General features: G+C 41.8%; 1 protein-coding gene across 4 annotated transcripts; it reads left to right on the top strand.

Moving 5' to 3' along the window:
- The first annotated feature begins 286 nt into the window (after positions 1-286).
- Positions 287-16,890, top strand: LOC135441340 (serine/threonine-protein phosphatase 4 catalytic subunit-like). Of its 4 annotated transcripts, none has more exons than XM_064700886.1 (7): positions 287-321; positions 3,938-4,023; positions 4,972-4,997; positions 7,721-7,772; positions 10,804-10,854; positions 13,441-13,542; positions 16,551-16,713. In XM_064700886.1, exons 2-7 carry the CDS (start codon positions 3,952-3,954, stop codon positions 16,698-16,700), a joined length of 453 nt encoding a protein of 150 aa, XP_064556956.1. In that variant the 5' UTR covers positions 287-321; positions 3,938-3,951; the 3' UTR covers positions 16,701-16,713. The 4 variants fall into 4 exon arrangements, with proteins under 4 accessions (XP_064556956.1, XP_064556955.1, XP_064556957.1 ...); XM_064700885.1 differs by lacking the exon at positions 4,972-4,997 and adding an exon at positions 5,583-5,608; XM_064700887.1 differs by lacking the exons at positions 4,972-4,997; positions 16,551-16,713 and adding an exon at positions 16,725-16,890 and having other exon boundaries at positions 3,938-4,049.
- The last annotated feature ends 657 nt before the right edge of the window (positions 16,891-17,547 follow it).

A 17,547-nucleotide genomic window follows, 5' to 3' on the forward strand; every position in this document is an offset into this window, starting at 1 on the left:
CGGGATTTTTTTTCCCTTTTCCCCACAAATTTCGGGATTTTTGGCCCCTTTTTCCCACAAATTTTGGGATTTTTGGCGCCTTTTTCCCACAAATTTCGGGATTTTTTGTCCCTTTTTCCCCACAAATTTCCCCAATTTTGGTTCATTTTCCTCCTTTCCCTTTAAATCCCGCGACTTTTTTCACTCCGTTTTTCCCCCCCCGCCATTTTCGGGACTTTTTTGCCGCTTCCCCGCCGCCATTTTAGCTCCTCCTTCCCCTTCACTTCCGGCGCGGCACTTCCGGGCTGGGCGTGGCCGGAAGTGACGCAAGCGGCGGCAGCGGTGGGTTCGGGCCGGGATTTTTGGGGCCAATTTCGCCAATTTTGGGATTTTTTTTGTTTCTTTTTTAAATTTTTTTTGTTTTTTTGGGGTTTCTCGAAGGTTCCGCGAGGGCTCTGAGGGGGTTTGGGGGATCCCGAGGGGGTTTGGGGGGTCCCGGGTGGGATTTTGGGGCCTTTTGGGGGCATTGGGGGAATTTGGGGGATTTTTTTGGGGGATTTGAGGGAAAATTTTGGGGTTTTTGGGGAATTTGGGGCGGATTTTGGGGGAATTTTGGGGGGATTTTTGGGGAATTTTGGGGGGAATTTTGGGGCCATTTTTGGGGGAATTTTGAGGGAATTTTGGTGTCATTTTTGGGAATTTTGAGGGATTTGGGGTCATTTTTGGGGATTTGGGGCAAATTTGGGGCCATTTTTGGGGAATTTTGGGGAAGTTTTGGGTGGATTTGGAGCAATTTTGGGGAATTTTTGGGGGAATATTTGGGGTTTGGGCAAATTTTGGGGGAATTTTGGGGCAAATTTTTGGGCCATTTGTGGAGAATTTTGGGCCATTTTTGGATGGATTTAGGGGCAAATTTGGGGTCATTTTTGGGGATTTGGGGAATTTTTTGGGAATTTTTAGAGGAATTTTGAGGGCATTTTGTGGTGAATTTTTGGGCCATTTTTGGGTGGATTTGTGGCAGATTTGGGGCAATTTTGGGGCCCATTTTTAGGGAATTTTTGGTGATTTGGGGCCAATTTTGGGGAATTTTTGGGGAGATTTTGGGGCCATTTTGGGTGGATTTGGGGCCATTTTGGGGGGAATTTTGGGGAATTTTTTGGGAATTTTTAGAGGAATTTTGAGGGAATTTTGGGGAATTTTTTGGGCCATTTTTGGGTGGATTTGGGGCAAATTTTGGGGTCATTTTTGGGGGAATTTTGGGTGGATTTGGGGCCATTTTTAGAGGAATATTGAGGGAATTTTGGGTCATTTTTGGGAGAATTTTGAGGGGATTTTGGGGTCATTTTTGGAGGATTTTGGGCAAATTTGGAGCCATTTTTGGGACATTTTAATGGGAATTTTTGGGGTCACTTTTGGAGGATTTGGGGCAAATTTGGAGCCACTTTTAGAGGAATTTTGAGGGAATTTTAGAGCCATTTTTGGGGGAATTTTGTGGGAATTTTTGGGTGGATTTGGGGCCATTTTAGGGGAATTTTTGGGGCAATTTTTGGGGCATTTTGGGAGAATTTTGGGGCCACTTTTGGGGAGTTTTGAGGGAATTTTTGGGTCATTTTTGGGTGGATTTGGGGCCATTTAGGGCGATTTTTGGGGATTTTTTGGGGGTAATTTTGGGGCAATTCGGGGCCGTTTTTGGGGCAATTTGGAGCCATTTTAGGGGAATTTTTGGGGCCATTTTTGGGTGGATTTGGGGCAAATTTGGGGAATTTTTGGGCCATTTTTGTGGGAATTTTGGGTGGATTTGGGGCCATTTGAGGGGAATTTTTGGGGCCATTTTGGAGCCATTTTTGGGGTGCATTCGGGGCCAATTTGGGGCCATTTTTTAGAGGAATTTTGAGGGAATTTTGGGGAATTTTTGGGGCCATTTTTGGGCGAATTTCCGGAGGATTTGGGGCAAATTTTGGGCCCATTTTTGGAGGAATTTTGGGGGAATTTTTGAGGAATTTTGGGGCATTTTTTTGGGATTTGGGGCAAATTTGGGGCATTTTAGAGGAATTTTGGGGGAATTTTGGTGTCATTTTTGGGTGGATTTGGGGCCATTTTGGGGGGAATTCTGGGGAATTTTTTGGGAATTTTTTGATGAATTTTGAGGGAATTTTGGGGGAATTTTGGGCGAATTTCCGGAGGATTTGGGGCAAATTTTGGGCCCATTTTGGGGAATTTTGGGGGAATTTTGGGGGAATTTTTGAGGAATTTTGAGGGAATTTGGGGCATTTTGGGGGAATTTTGGGGGAATTTTTGAGGAATTTTGAGGGAATTTTGGGTCATTTTGGGGGAATTTTAGTGGGAATTTTGGGGAGAATTTTGGGTGGATTTGGAGCAAATTTTGCAGCTTTTTTTAGGGGAGTTTGGGGCCATTTTATGGGAATTTTGAGGGAATTTTGGGTGGATTTGGGGCCATTTTTGGGAGAATTTTGAGGCAATTTTGGGTCAATTTTGGGGTCATTTTGGGGTCATTTTTGGGTGGATTTGGGGCAAATTCGGGGCCATTTTTAGAAGAATTTTGAGGGAATTTTGGGGCCATTTTTGGGTGGAATTTGGGGAATTCGGGGCCATTTTTGGGGAATTTTTGGGTGGATTTGGGGCCAATTTTGGGGGAATTTTTGGGGGAATATTGGGGGGTTTTGGGGGAATTTTGGGGCCATTTAAGGCCAATTTTGGGGAATTTTTGGGGAGTTTTTGGAGCCACTTTTGGGTGGATTTGGGGCCATTTTTGGGGGAATTTTGAGGGATTTTGGGGAATTTTTTGGGGAATTTTTGAGGCCATTTTTGGGGATGGATTTTTTGGGAATTTTGGGGAATTTTTGGGAATTTTTGGGTGGATTTTGTGGGAATTTTGGTGGATTTGGGGCCATTTGAGGGGAATTTCTGGGGCCATTTTGGAGCAATTTTTGGGTGCATTCGGGCCAATTTGGAGCCATTTTTAGAGGAATTTGAGGGAATTTTGGGGCCAATTTGGGGAATTTTTGGGCCATTTTTGGGGGAATATCCGGAGGATTTTGGGGCAAATTTTGGGGCATTTTTGGAGGAATTTTGAGGGAATTTTGGAGCCATTTTTGGGGGAATTTTGGAGCCATTTTTGAGAATTTTGGGGGAATTTTGGGTGGATTTGGGCCACTTTGGGGGCATTTTTGGGGAATTTTGGGGAATTTTTTGGGAATTTTGAGGGAATTTTTTGGGCCATTTTTGGTGGATTTTGGGGGAATTGGAAGTAAATTTGGGGAATTTTTGGGGCATTTTGAGCCATTTTTGGGGCCATTTCAGGGGAATTTTTTGGGTCATTTTTGGGTGGATTTGGGGCAAATTTTGGGCCCATTTTAGATGAATTTTGGGGGGATTTTTGGGGCATTTTGGGGAGAATTTGCGGCATTTTTGGGGGAATTTTGGGGCCATTTTAAGGAATTTTTGGGGCCATTTTGGGAGGAATTTTGGGGATTTTTGGGGATTTTTTTTGGAATTTTTAGAGGATTTTTTTTTTAATTTTGGGGAATTTTTTAGAGAATTTTGTGGAATATTTTGGGAATTTTTGGGAAATTTTGGGGGAATTTTTTTGGGAATTTTTTTGAAATTTTTTTTGAATTTTTTGGGAATTTTTTGGGGAATTTTTGGGGAATTTTTAGAGGAATTTTGGGGCAATTTTTGGAATTTTTGGGAATTTTTTTGGGAATTTTTTTGGAATTTTTTGGGAATTTTTGGCGCATTCGTTTCCAGCAGCGGCTGCATTAATTAACGATGCCATTAATTAATTAACAAACGCCTTAATTAACCCCCCAAATCACCATTTCCCACCCCTTTTTTCCCCCCATTAATTAAAATTCTTTAATTAACCCCCCTCCAGCCCCTCTAAGAGAACCCCAATCACTTAATTAATGATAATTAATGATGATTAATTAATTAACAGGCGCTAATTAAGCCATGGGGGAGCTGAGTGACCTGGACCGGCAAATTGAGCAACTGAGACGCTGCGAGCTCATCAAGGAGAGCGAGGTCAAGGCCCTGTGCGCAAAGGCCCGGTAATTAGCGCTAATTAACATTCATTTATGCTAATTAGGGCTCATTGAGTGGTTATTAGTGGGTTTATACCTTTATTATTACTAATTAATGGTCATTAATGGGCATTAGAGCTCATCAAGGAGAGCGAGGTCAAGGCCTGTGCGCAAAAGCCCGGTAATTAGCGCTAATTAACGCTAATTAATAATTAATAATTGGTTATTAGTGGGTTTATACCTTTATTATTACTAATTATTGGTAATTAATGGTGATTAATGGGCATTAATGGTCATCAAGGAGAGCCAGGTCAAGGCCCTGTGCGCAAAGGCCCGGTAATTAGCGCTAATTAATGCTAATTAATGCTAATTAATAGTCATTAATAGCCATTGAGTGATTATTAGTGGGTTTAAATGGCAATTATTGGTAATTAATGGTCATTAATGGGCATTAGAGCTCATCAAGGAGAGCGAGGTCAAGGCCCTGTGCGCAAAGGCCCGGTAATTAACGCTAATTAATATTAATTAATAATTATTAATCGGTTATTAGTGGGTTTATACCTTTATTATTGCGAATTATTGGTAATTAATGGTGATTAATGGGCATTAGAGCTCATCAAGGAGAGCGAGGTCAAGGCCCTGTGCGCAAAAGCCGGTAATTAGCGGTAATTAACGCTAATTAACGCTAATTAATAATTATTAATAGTCATTGAGTGATTATTAGGGGGTTTAAATGGCAATTATTGGTAATTAATGGTGATTAATGGGCATTAGAGCTCATCAAGGAGAGCCAGGTCAAGGCCCTGTGCGCAAAAGCCCGGTAATTAGCGCTAATTAGCGTTAATTAATAATTATTAATCGGTTATTAGTGGGTTTATACCTTTATTATTGGGAATTATTGGTAATTAATGGTGATTAATGGGCATTAGAGCTCATCAAGGAGAGCGAGGTCAAGGCCCTGTGTGCAAAAGCCCGGTAATTAGCGCTAATTAGCGTTAATTAATAATTATTAAGTATTCATTTATTGGTTATTAGTGGTTATTGAGAGGTTTTAATGTTAATTAATGGTAATTAGTGGTCATTAGAGCTCATCAAGGAGAGCCAGGTCAAGGCCCTGTGCGCCAAGGCCCGGTAATTAGCGCTAATTAACGCTAATTAATAATTATTAATCAGTTATTAGTGGGTTTATACCTTTATTATTACTAATTAATGGTGATTAATGGGCATTAATGGTCATCAAGGAGAGCCAGGTCAAGGCCCTGTGTGCCAAGAGCCGGTAATTAGCGCTAATTAACATTAATTAATAATTATTAATCGGTTATTAGTGGGTTTATACCTTTATTATTGCGAATTATTGGTAATTAATGGTGATTAATGGGCATTAGAGCTCATCAAGGAGAGCGAGGTCAAGGCCCTGTGCGCAAAGGCCCGGTAATTAGCGCTAATTAACGCTAATTAATAATTATTAATAGTCATTGAGTGATTATTAGTGGGTTTAAATGGCAATTATTGGTAATTAATGGTGATTAATGGGCATTAGAGCTCATCAAGGAGAGCGAGGTCAAGGCCCTGTGTGCAAAAGCCCGGTAATTAGCGCTAATTAGCGCTAATTAATAATTAATAATTGGTTATTAGTGGGTTTATACCTTTATTATTGCGAATTGATGGTAATTAATGGTGATTAATGGTCGTCAAGGAGAGCGAGGTCAAGGCCCTGTGCGCAAAAGCCCAGTAATTAGCCCTAATTAACGTTAATTAATGCTAATTAATAGTCATTAATAGTCATTGAGTGATTATTAGTGGGTTTAAATGGCAGTTATTGGTAATTAATGGTGATTAATGGGCATTAGAGCTCATCAGGGAGAGAGAGGTCAAGGCCCTGTGCGCCAAGGCCGGTAATTAGCGCTAATTAGCGTTAATTAATGCTAATTAATAGTCATTAATAGCCATTGAGTGATTATTAGTGGGCTTATACCTTTATTGTTATTAATTAATGGTCATTAATGGTCATTAGAGCTCATCAAGGAGAGCGAGGTCAAGGCCCTGTGCGCCAAGGCCCGGTAATTAACGCTAATTAACACTAATTAATAATTATTAATCAGTTATTAGTGGGTTTATACCTTTATTATTGCAAATTATTGGTAATTAATGGTGATTAATGGGCATTAGAGCTCATCAAGGAGAGCGAGGTCAGGGCCCTGTGTGCAAAAGCCCGGTAATTAGTGCTAATTAGTGTTAATTAATGCTAATTAATATTCATATAATGGGTATTAATGGGTTTAAATGGCAATTAATGGTAATTAGTGGTCATTAATGGTCATTAATTGTTATCAAAATCCAAGTTTTGTGTTCCAAGCCCAGTAATTAATGCAAATTAATGTTAATTAATAGTAATTAATTGGTTATTAGTGGGTTTATACCTTTATTATTACTAATTAATGGTCATTAATGGGCATCAAAGTCCAAATTCTGTGTTCCAGGCACAATAATTAACTCTAATTAATGGTAATTAACTCCCCTTGATATTCATAGAATGGTTATTAATGGGTTTAGGCCTTTATTAGCGCTAATTATTGCTAATTAATAATTAGTTAATTGGTTATTAGTGGGTTTGAATATTTCTTTTTGGTAATTAGTGGCAATTAGTCGTTATTAATGGTAATTAATGGTCATTAATGGTTATCAAAGTCCCAAGTTTTGTGTTCCAACCCCGGTAATTAACGCTAATTAGTAATTAATTATTATTAATTAATATTAATTGAGTGGTTATTAGTGGCTTTAAACCTTCATTAATGGTGATTATTGGTCACTAATTGTAATTAATGGTAATCAAGGTTAAAGATCTGTGTGCCAAGAGCCGGTAATTAGCGCTAATTAACGCTAATTAATATTCAAGGAACGGGTAATAATTGGTTGTAATTACTGATAATTACAGCGAATTGTGATTAATTAATTCCAGCTACTTAATTGCTGTTAGTGGGGGTTCATTTCAGTCAATTAATCGGCATTAATTGCTGTTAATTAGTGATTAATGAATGATTAATTGGCAGGGAGATCCTGGTGGAGAAGAGCAGCTCTAATTAATGAATTAATTGGCATTAATGAATATTAATTACCCTTAATTTAGACGAATTAATTGCCATTAATTAGTGATGGCTGCTTTGAATTGCCATTGGTCAGGATTATTTCCCATTAATTAATCAATTACTAATTATTATTAATTAATAATTATTTAATCATTATGCATTAATAACTCATGAATGCTTAGTAAATACGGAATTATTAATTATGAATTATTGTTGATTAATTCTGTTTATTATTTGTTGCTACTTGGGGTTTATTGAGTTAATTAATCATCATTAATTAATTTATTATTACTTTGTTTGTTATTTATTATATTGTATTTAGTATATTAATATTAATATATTCTATAATAGTTATAATATTAATAATTGTAATTAAACAATTATATTTATTATTTATTACTTATTATATTATTAATTAATTAATTAATTTATAATTAATTATGATGTGTAAGTAAGAAAATAACCTATATAAATAAAATATTATTTGTGTATAATAATGAAATTTATAAAAATAAAATAAAATATAGAAAACAAATTTTATATATAAATAAAATTATTATTAATTATTAATTATTTAATTATTAATGATTAATTATTAATTATTAATTGCAGGGAGATCCTGGTGGAGGAGAGCAACGTTCAGCGCGTCGACTCCCCGGTGACCGTGAGTGAACAGAGCCCCGAAAATTCCCAAAAAATTCCGGGAAAATTCCCAAAAAAATTCCGGAAAAAATTCCGGAAAAATTCCCGAAAATTCCGGGAAAAAAAATCCAGAAAATTCCCCAAAAAAATTCCAGAAAAATTTCAGAAAATTCCACAAAATTCCACAAAAATTCCCCAAAAGATTCCAGAAAAATTCCAGAAAATTCCGGGAAAAAAATCCAGAAAATTCCACAAAATTCCGGAAAATTCCCAAAAAGTTCCTGAAAAATTTCAGAAAATTCCACAAAATTCCAAAAATTCCAGAAAAATTCCCCAAAAAATTACAGAAAAAATTCCAGAAAATTCCACAGAATTTCGAAAGATTCTCAAAAAATTTCCAGAAAAAATCCAGAAAAATTCCACAAAAATTCTGGAAAACTCGGGAAAATTCCCCAAAGTTCCAGAAAAAATCCCCAAAAGAAATCCAGAAAAATTCCAGAAAATTCCACAAAATCCTGTAAAAATTTGGGGAAAAAAAATCGAGAAAATTGCAGGGAAAAAATGCAGAAAATTCCACAAAATTCCAGAAAATTCGAGAAAATTCCAGAAAATTCCACACAAAATTCTGGAAAATTCCAGAGAATTCTGGAAAAATTTCAGAAAATTCAGAAAAATTCCCCCAAATTCGGGAAAATTCCACAAATTTTGGGAAAATTTTTCGAAATTCCAGAAAATTCTCCAAAGTCTTGGAAAATTCCCCCAAAATTCGGGAAAATTCCAGAAAATTCCCCAAAATTTGGGAAAAATCTGGAAAATTCCCCCAAATTCTGGAAAGTTCTCCAAAATTCCAGAATATTCTGGAAAATTCCCCAAAATTTGGGAAAATCTCAGAAATTTCTCAGAAAGTCCACAAAATTCCAGAAAAATTCCACAAAATTTGGGAAAGATTCGGATAAATTTGGGAAAGTTCCAGAAAATCCAGAAATGTCCCCAAAATTCCAGAAAAAATTCCATAAAATTCAGGAAATTTTCCCCAAATTACAGAAAATTCCACAAAATTCTGAAAAATTCCTGGAAAATTCCCCAAAATTTCAAAAAACTCCGGAAAATATCCCAAAATTCTGGAAAATTCACCAAAATTTGGGAAAATTCCACAAATTTCCAAAAAGTCCACAAAATTCCAGAAAAATCCACAAAATTCGAGAAAATTTCCCCAAAATTTCAGAAAATTTTCCAAAATTTGGAAAAATTCCACAAAAATCTGGAAAATTCCCCCAAAATTCCAGAAAATTCTCCAAAGTCTCAGAAATTCCCCAAAATTCGGAAAATTCCCTAAAATTCAGGAAAATGCCAACAAATGGGGTGAATTTTTGAATTTGGGCTGAATTTTGGGGGATTTGGAGGCGAATTTTTGGTGAATTTTGGGATATTTTGGGTGAATTTGGGCTAATTTTGTGAATTTTGGGTGAATTTTGTGTGATTTTGGGTGATTTTTGGGTGAATTTGGGGTGAATTTTGGGTGAATTTTGTGATATTTTGGGTGATTTTGGTGAATTTTGGGTGAATTTTGTGATATTTTGGGTGAATTCTGGGTGATTTTTGAGCGAATTTTGGGATTTTTGGTGAACTTTGTTTTACTTTGGGCTAATTTGGATATTTTTGGGTGAATTTGGGTGATTTTGGGATAATTTTGTGAATTTTTGGTGAATTTTTGGTGAATTTTGTGATATTTTGGGTGAATTTTGTGTAAATTTTTGGTCAATTTGGGTGAATTTGGGGTGATTTGGGCTGAATTTTGTGCTATTTGGGTGATATTTTGTGCTGTTTTTGGGTGAATTTTGGGCTGATTTTGGGTGAATTTTGGTGAATTTTGGGCCAATTTGGATGTTTTCGGTGAATTTTTTGTGATTTTGGGTGAATTTTGGGGATTTTGGGTGAATTTTGGGTGAATTTTGAGCTAATTTGGATATTTTGGGTGAATTTTGGGCTGATTTTGGGGTGAATTTTTGGTGAATTTTGGGTGAATTTTGCGATATTTTGTGCTATTTTGGGTGAATTTTTTGGGTGATTTTGGGCTATTTTGGGTAAATTTTGGGATATTTTGGGAATTTTGGGTGAATTTGGGTGAATTTTGTGATATTTTGGGGATATTTTTGGGTGATTTTGGGGTGAATTTTGGGTGAATTTTGGGTTAATTTGGATATTTTGGGTGAATTCTGAGATAACTTTGTGAATTTGGGGGGAATTTTTGGTGAATTTTTGGTGAATTTTGTGATTTTTGCATGGATTTGGGTGAATTTGGGGTGATTTTGGGCTAATTTGGATGTTTCCGGTGAATTTTTTGTGATTTGGGGTGAATTTTTTGTGATGTTTTGTGATATTTTTGGGCTGATTTTGGGCTGATTTTGGGGTGAATTTGGGGATATTTTTGGGTGAATTTGGGGTGAATGTGGGTGAATTTCGGGTGAATTTTATGATGTTTGGGTAAATTTTGGGTGAATTTTGTGATATTTTTGGGTGAATTTTGTGATATTTTGGGTGAATTTTCGGTGATTTTGGGGATATTTTTGGGTGATTTTTGGGTGATTTTGGGGTGAATTTTTGATTCTTTGGGTGAATTTTGGGGTGAATTCTGGTGATTTAGGGTGAGTTTTGTGATATTTTTGGGTGAGTTTTGGGTGATTTTGGGCTCATTTGGATATTTTGGGTGAGTTTTGGGTGAATTTTGTGATTTTTGGGTGAATTTTGGGTGATTTTGGGTGAATTTTGTTGATTTTGGGTGATTTTGGGTGAATTTTGTTGATTTTGGGGTGAATTTTGTTGATTTTGGGGTGAATTTTGTTGATTTTGGGTGATTTTGGGGTGAATTTTGTTGATTTTGGGGTGAATTTTGTGATTTTGGGTGATTTTGGGGTGAATTTTGTTGATTTTGGGTGATTTTGGGGTGAATTTTGTTGATTTTGGGGTGAATTTTGTTGATTTTGGGTGATTTTGGGGTGAATTTTGTTGATTTTGGGGTGAATTTTGTTGATTTTGGGTCATTTCCCCCCCAGGTGTGCGGGGACATCCACGGGCAGTTCTACGACCTCAAGGAGCTCTTCCGGGTGAGTGACCCCGAGTGACCCCTGAGTGACCCCTGAGTGACCCCTGAGTGACCCCTGAGTGACCCCTGAGTGACCCTGAGTGACCTCTGAGTGACCCTGAGTGACCCCTCAGTGACCCCTGAGTGACCCCGAGTGACCCCGAGTGACCCCTCAGTGACCCCTGAGTGACCCCTGAGTGACCCTCAGTGACCCCTGAGTGACCCAAAAATGCCCCAAAATTTGCCCAAAATGCCTCAAAAAATGGACCCAAAAATGGCCCAAAAATGCCCCAAAAATGGCTCAAAAATGGCCCAAAAATGACCCAAAAGTGGCCCAAAAATGGCTCCAAAAATGCCTCAAAAATGGCCCAAAAATGGCTCAAAAAATATTCAAAAATGACCCAAAAACGCCCAAAAAATGCCTCAAAAATAACCGAAGAATGACCCAAAAATGGCCCCAAAAATGACCCAAAAATGCCCCAAAAATGGCCCCAAAATTTGCCCAAAATGCCTCAAAAAATGGACCCAAAATGGTTCAAAATGGCCCCAAAAATGGCTCAAAAATTCCCCTAAAATGGCTCCAAAATTGCCCCGAATGCACCCAAGATTGGCCCAAAAATGACCCAAAAATTTGCCCAAAATGCCTCAAAAATGCCTCAAAAATGACCCAGAAATGGCCTAAAAATGGCGCAAAAATGACCCAAAAATGGCCCAAAAATGCCTCAAAAATGGCCCAAAAATGACCTAAAAATGGCCCAAAAATGCCTCAAAAATGACCCAAAAATGACCCAGAAATGGCCCAAAAATGACCCAAAAATGGCCCAAAAATGGCTCAAAAATGACCCAAAAATGGCCTAAAAATGGCCCAAAAATGGCTCAAAAATGGCGAAAAAATGACCCAAAAATGCCTCAAAGTTGGCCCCAAAATGACCCAAAAATGCCTCAAAAATGGCCCAAAAAATGGCCAAAAAATGACCCAAAAAAGGCCCAAAAATGACCCAAAAATGGCCCAAAAATGACTCAAAAATGGCCCAAAAATGGCCCAAAAATGGCCCAAAATTTGCCCAAAATGCCTCAAAGATGGCTCAAAAAATGGACCCAAAATGGTTCAAAAATGGCCCAAAAATGGCCAAAAAATGGCCCAAAAATGACCCAAAAATGCCTCAAAAATGACTGAAAAATGACCCAAAAATGGCCCAAAAATGGTCAAAAAATGGCCCAAAAATGACCAAAAAATGCCTCAAAAATGACCCAAAAATGGTCAAAAAATGGCCCAAAAATGACCCAAAAATGGCCCAAAAATGCCTCAAAATTTGCCCAAAATGCCTCAAAGATGGCTCAAAAAATGGACACAAAATGGCCCAAAAATGACTCAAAAATGGCCCAAAAATGGCCCAAAAATGGCCCAAAAATGGCCCAAAAAAATACCCCTGAGTGACCCCTGAGTGACCCCTGAGTGACCCCGAGTGACCCCTGAGTGACCTCCCCTGTCCCTCACTGTGACCAATTCAGTGAATTTTTAAGTGAATTTTTGGGCTCAATTTAATTTTGGGGTAAAATCTTTGGGATTTTTGGGGATTTTTTGGGGATTTTTTAGGGTATTTTTGGGTTTTTTAAAATTTTGTTTTTGCTGATTTTTTTTAGAATTTTTGGGGGATTTTTTGGGGAGTTTTTAGGGTTTTTTTGGGATTTTTTTTAGGATTTTTTTGGAATTTTTTAGAGGTTTTTGGGATTTTTTGTTTTTATTTTAGTTGATTTTTTTTAGGATTTTTTTGGGACTTTTTAGGGATCTTTTTTGGAATTTTGTTTTTATTTTTGGTGATTTTCTTAAAGATTTTTTGGGGATTTTTTATGGGGTTTTTTAGAAAACTTTTTTTTTATTTTTTGTGATTTTTTTTAGGATTTTTTTGGGGGGATTTTGGTGTTTTTGGTGTCCCTCACTGTGACCAATTCAGTGAATTTTTAAATGAATTTTTGGGGTTAATTTAGTGAATTTTAGGGTAAAATCTTTGGGATTTTGGGCATTTTTTAAAGAATTTTTTGGGGATTTTTTAAGGATTTTTTTGGGGATTTTTTTGGGTTTTTGGTGCCACTCACTGTGCCCAATACATTGAATTTTTCAGTGAATTTTGCTGAATTTTTGGTGCCAATTTTGTGAATTTTGGGGTAAAATCTTTGGGATTTTGGGGTAAAATCTTCACAATTTTGGGGATTTTTTTAGGATTTTTTTGGGTATTTTTTGGGCATTTTTGGTGCCCCTCACTGTGCCCAATACGTTGAATTTTTAAGTGAATTTTGCTGAATTTTTGGTGCCAATTTTGGGGTAAAATCTTTGGGATTTTTTTTTATTTTTTCGGGGTAAAATCTCTGGAATTTTTGGGATTTTTTTAGGATTTTTTGGGCATTTTTGGTGCCCTTCCCTCTCCCCAATACATTGAATTTTTAAGCGAATTTTCGGTGCCAATTCAACAAATTTTGCCCTAAAACCTTCGGGATTTTTTTGTTTTTTTGGGGGATTTTTTTGTGCATTTTTTTTTGATTTTTTGGGGATTTTTTAGGGATTTTTTTGGGGTTTTTTGGGTTTTTACCTGTCTGTTCTCCTCTCCAGGTGGGCGGGGATGTGCCCGAGACCAATTACCTGTTCATGGGCGACTTCGTCGACCGCGGCTTCTACAGCGTGGAGACCTTTCTGCTGCTGCTGGCGCTGAAGGTGAGTGTGCAAGGTGTGCAAGGTGTGAGACACCCAGACAGGTGTGCACAGGTGTGAGACCTTCCTGCTGCTGCTGGCGCTGAAGGTGAGTGTGACAGGTGTGACACACACAGGTGTGACACACACAGGTGTGACAGGTGTGAGACCTTTCTGCTGCTGCTGGCGCTGAAGGTGAGTGTGCAAGGTGTGCAAGGTGTGCAAGGGGTGACACACCTGGACAGGTGTGCAAGGGGTGACAGGTGTGAGACCTTCCTGCTGCTGCTGGCGCTGAAGGTGAGTGTGCAAGGTGTGCAAGGGGTGACAGGTGTGAGACCTTCCTGCTGCTGCTGGCGCTGAAGGTGAGCGAGTGTGCAAGGTGTGACACACCCAGGCAGGTGTGCACAGGTGTGAGACCTTCCTGCTGCTGCTGGCGCTGAAGGTGAGTGAGTGTGCAAGGTGTGCAAGGGGTGACACACCTGGGATGGGTGTGAGACCTTTCTGCTGCTGCTGGCGCTGAAGGTGAGCGAGTGTGCAAGGTGTGACACACCCAGACAGGTGTGCAAGGGGTGACAGGTGTGAGACCTTCCTGCTGCTGCTGGCGCTGAAGGTGAGTGTGCAAGGTGTGCAAGGTGTGACAGGTGTGACACACCTGGGATGGGTGTGAGACCTTTCTGCTGCTGCTGGCGCTGAAGGTGAGTGTGCAAGGTGTGCAAGGGGTGACACACCTGGGATGGGTGTGCAAGGTGTGAGACCTTCCTGCTGCTGCTGGCGCTGAAGGTGAGTGTGCAAGGTGTGCAAGGTGTGCAAGGTGTGAGACCTTCCTGCTGCTGCTGGCGCTGAAGGTGAGTGTGCAAGGTGTGCAAGGTGTGACACACCTGGACAGGTGTGTACAGGTGTGACAGGTGTGCACTGGTGTGCACAGATGTGAGACCTTCCTGCTGCTGCTGGCGCTGAAGGTGAGTGAGTGTGCAAGGTGTGACAGGTGTGCAAGGTGTGACACACCTGGGATGGGTGTGAGACCTTTCTGCTGCTGCTGGCGCTGAAGGTGAGTGGGTGTGCAAGGTGTGCAAGGAGTGACACACCTGAAAAGGGTGTGAGACCTTCCTGCTGCTGCTGGCACTGAAGGTGAGTGTGCAAGGTGTGACAGGTGTGACACACCTGGGATGGGTGTGAGAGCTTCCTGCTGCTGCTGGCGCTGAAGGTGAGTGTGCAAGGAGTGACACACCTGGGCAGGTGTGACAGGTGTGCACAGGTGTGAGACCTTCCTGCTGCTGCTGGCGCTAAAGGTGAGTGAGTGTGCAAGGTGTGCAAGGTGGGACAGGTGTGAGACCTTTCTGCTGCTGCTGGCGCTGAAGGTGAGCGGGCGTGACAGGTGTGCAAGGTGTGACACACCGAGGCAGGTGTGCACAGGTACCGACAGGTGTGATAGACCCGGGCAGGTGTTCAAGGTCTGACACACCTGGGATGGGTGTGCAGGGTGTGCAAGGTGTGACACACCTGGACAGGTGTGCACAGGTGTCAAAGGTGTGTGAGACCTTCTTGCTGCTGCTGGCGCTGAAGGTGAGCAGGTGTGACAGGTGTGACACACTCGGGCAGGTGTGCAAGGTGTGACACACTTGGGATGGGTGTGCAAGATGTGCAAGGTGTCACACACCTGGGCAGGTGTGCACAGACACAGGTGTGACGCACCCACACAGGTGTGACAGCTGTGACACACCCACACAGGTGTGACAGGCACAGGTGTGACACACCCACACAGGTGTGCACAGGCACAGACAGGTGTGACACACCCACACAGGTGTGCAGATACAGGTGTGACACACCCACACAGGTGTGCACAGACACAGGTGTGACACACCCACACAGGTGTGCAAGGTGTGACACACCCACACAGGTGTGCAGATACAGGTGTGACACACCCACACAGGTGTGTCATACATTACCCAGGTGTGCTCCAGGTGTGCCCAGGTGTGTCACCTCTGTCCAGGTGTGCTCCAGGTGTGATCCAGGTGTGTCACACCTGGCACAGGTGATGTCATGGGTTGGCTTATGGGTTATTGCCTGTGCACAGGTGTGCTCCAGGTGTGTCGCTTGTGCCCAGTTGTGCCCAGGTGTGATCCAGGTGTGATCCAGGTGTGTCACACCTGGCACAGGTGATGTCATGGATGGGCTTATGGGTTATTGCCTGTGCCCAGGTGTGACCCAGGTGTGACCCAGGTGTGTCACCCATGCCCAGGTGTGCCCAGGTGTGACCCAGGTGTGATCCAGGTGTGTCACACCTGGCACAGGTGACACCATAGGTGTGTCCTGCATTACCCAGGTGTGTTATAAAGGGCACAGGTGTGCTCCAGGTGTGACCCAGGTGTGGCACACCTGGCACAGGTGACACCATCAACGTGTCTATCGATGGTTACCTGTGCCCAGCTGTGCCCAGGTGTGATCCAGGTGTGACCCAGGTGTGACCCAGGTGTGGCACACCTGGCACAGGTGATGTCATCAATGGGCATATGGGTTATTGGCTGTGCCCAGGTGTGACCCAGGTGTGTCACCCATGCCCAGGTGTGACCCAGATGTGATGCAGGTGTGTCACGCTTGGCACAGGTGACACCATAGGTGTGTCCTGCATTGCCCAGGTGTGTTATAAATGACCCAGGTGTGTCCCAGGTGTGTTCCCTGTGCCCAGGTGAGGTACCCAGACCGGATCACGCAGGTGTGACACAGGTGGTGCCAGGGATGGTTTATTGATGTTATACCTGTATCAGGTGTGTTATAAATGACACAGGTGTGACACAGGTGTGACCCAGGTGTAACTCAGGTGTGTTCCCTGTGCCCAGGTGAGGTACCCAGACCGGATCACGCTGATCAGGGGTAACCACGAGTCCCGGCAGATCACGCAGGTGTGGCACAGGTGGTGCCAGGGATGGTTTATCGGTGTTATACCACACCCAGGTGTGTCACACACAGCACAGGCGATGCCAGGGGTGGTTTATCGGTGTTATACCACACTCAGGTGTGTCTCACCTGCCCAGGTGAGGTACCCAGACCGGATCACGCTCATCAGGGGCAATCACGAGTCCCGGCAGATCACACAGGTGTGGCACAGGTGGTGCCAGGGATGGTTTATCACTGTTATACCACACTCAGGTGTATCACACATGACTCAGGTGTGTCACACATGACTCAGGTGTGTCTCACCTGTCCAGGTGAGGTACCCAGACCGGATCACGCTGATCAGGGGCAACCACGAGTCCCGGCAGATCACGCAGGTGTGGCACAGGTGTGGCACAGGTGATGCCAGGGATGGTTTATCGGTGTTATACCACACCCAGGTGCATTATACATGACCCAGGTGTGTCATACATGACCCAGGTGTGTTACCTGTGCCCAGGTGAGGTACCCAGACCGGATCACGCTGATCAGGGGCAATCACGAGTCCCGGCAGGTGTGGCACAGGTGATGCCAGGGATGGTTTATCTGCGATATACCTGTCTCAGGTGTGTCACACACGGCACAGGCGATGCCAGGGATGGTTTATGGGTGTTATACCACACCCAGGTGTGTCACACATGACTCAGGTGTGTTACCTGTGCCCAGGTGAGGTACCCAGACCGGATCACGCTGATCAGGGGTAACCACGAGTCCCGGCAGATCACACAGGTGTGGCACAGGTGTGTCACACACGGCACAGGTGATGCCAGGGATGGTTTATCGGTGTTATACCACACCCAGGTGTATTATACATGACTCAGGTGCATTATACATGACCCAGGTGTGTCATACATGACCCAGGTGTGTTCCCTGTGCCCAGGTGAGGTACCCAGACCGGATCACGCTGATCAGGGGCAATCACGAGTCCCGGCAGGTGTGGCACAGGTGATGCCAGGGATGGTTTATCGGTGTTATACCACACCCAGGTGTGTTATACATGACCCAGGTGTGTTACCTGTGCCCAGGTGAGGTACCCAGACCGGATCACGCTGATCAGGGGCAATCACGAGTCCCGGCAGGTGTGGCACAGGTGTGTCA

Source organism: Zonotrichia leucophrys, unplaced genomic scaffold (assembly GCF_028769735.1).
Source record: "Zonotrichia leucophrys gambelii isolate GWCS_2022_RI unplaced genomic scaffold, RI_Zleu_2.0 Scaffold_247_77025, whole genome shotgun sequence".
Taxonomy (NCBI): Eukaryota; Metazoa; Chordata; class Aves; order Passeriformes; family Passerellidae; genus Zonotrichia; species Zonotrichia leucophrys.

Coding starts and splice junctions, on each gene's coding strand:
- LOC135441340 (XM_064700884.1), top strand. CDS start 3,952: ATGGGGGAGCTGAGTGACCTGGACCGGCAAATTGAGCAACTGAGACGC. Junction 4,050..7,720: donor GCCCTGTGCGCAAAGGCCCG/GTAATTAGCGCT, acceptor TATTAATTGCAG/GGAGATCCTGGTGGAGGAGA. Junction 10,855..13,440: donor ACCTCAAGGAGCTCTTCCGG/GTGAGTGACCCC, acceptor TCTCCTCTCCAG/GTGGGCGGGGATGTGCCCGA.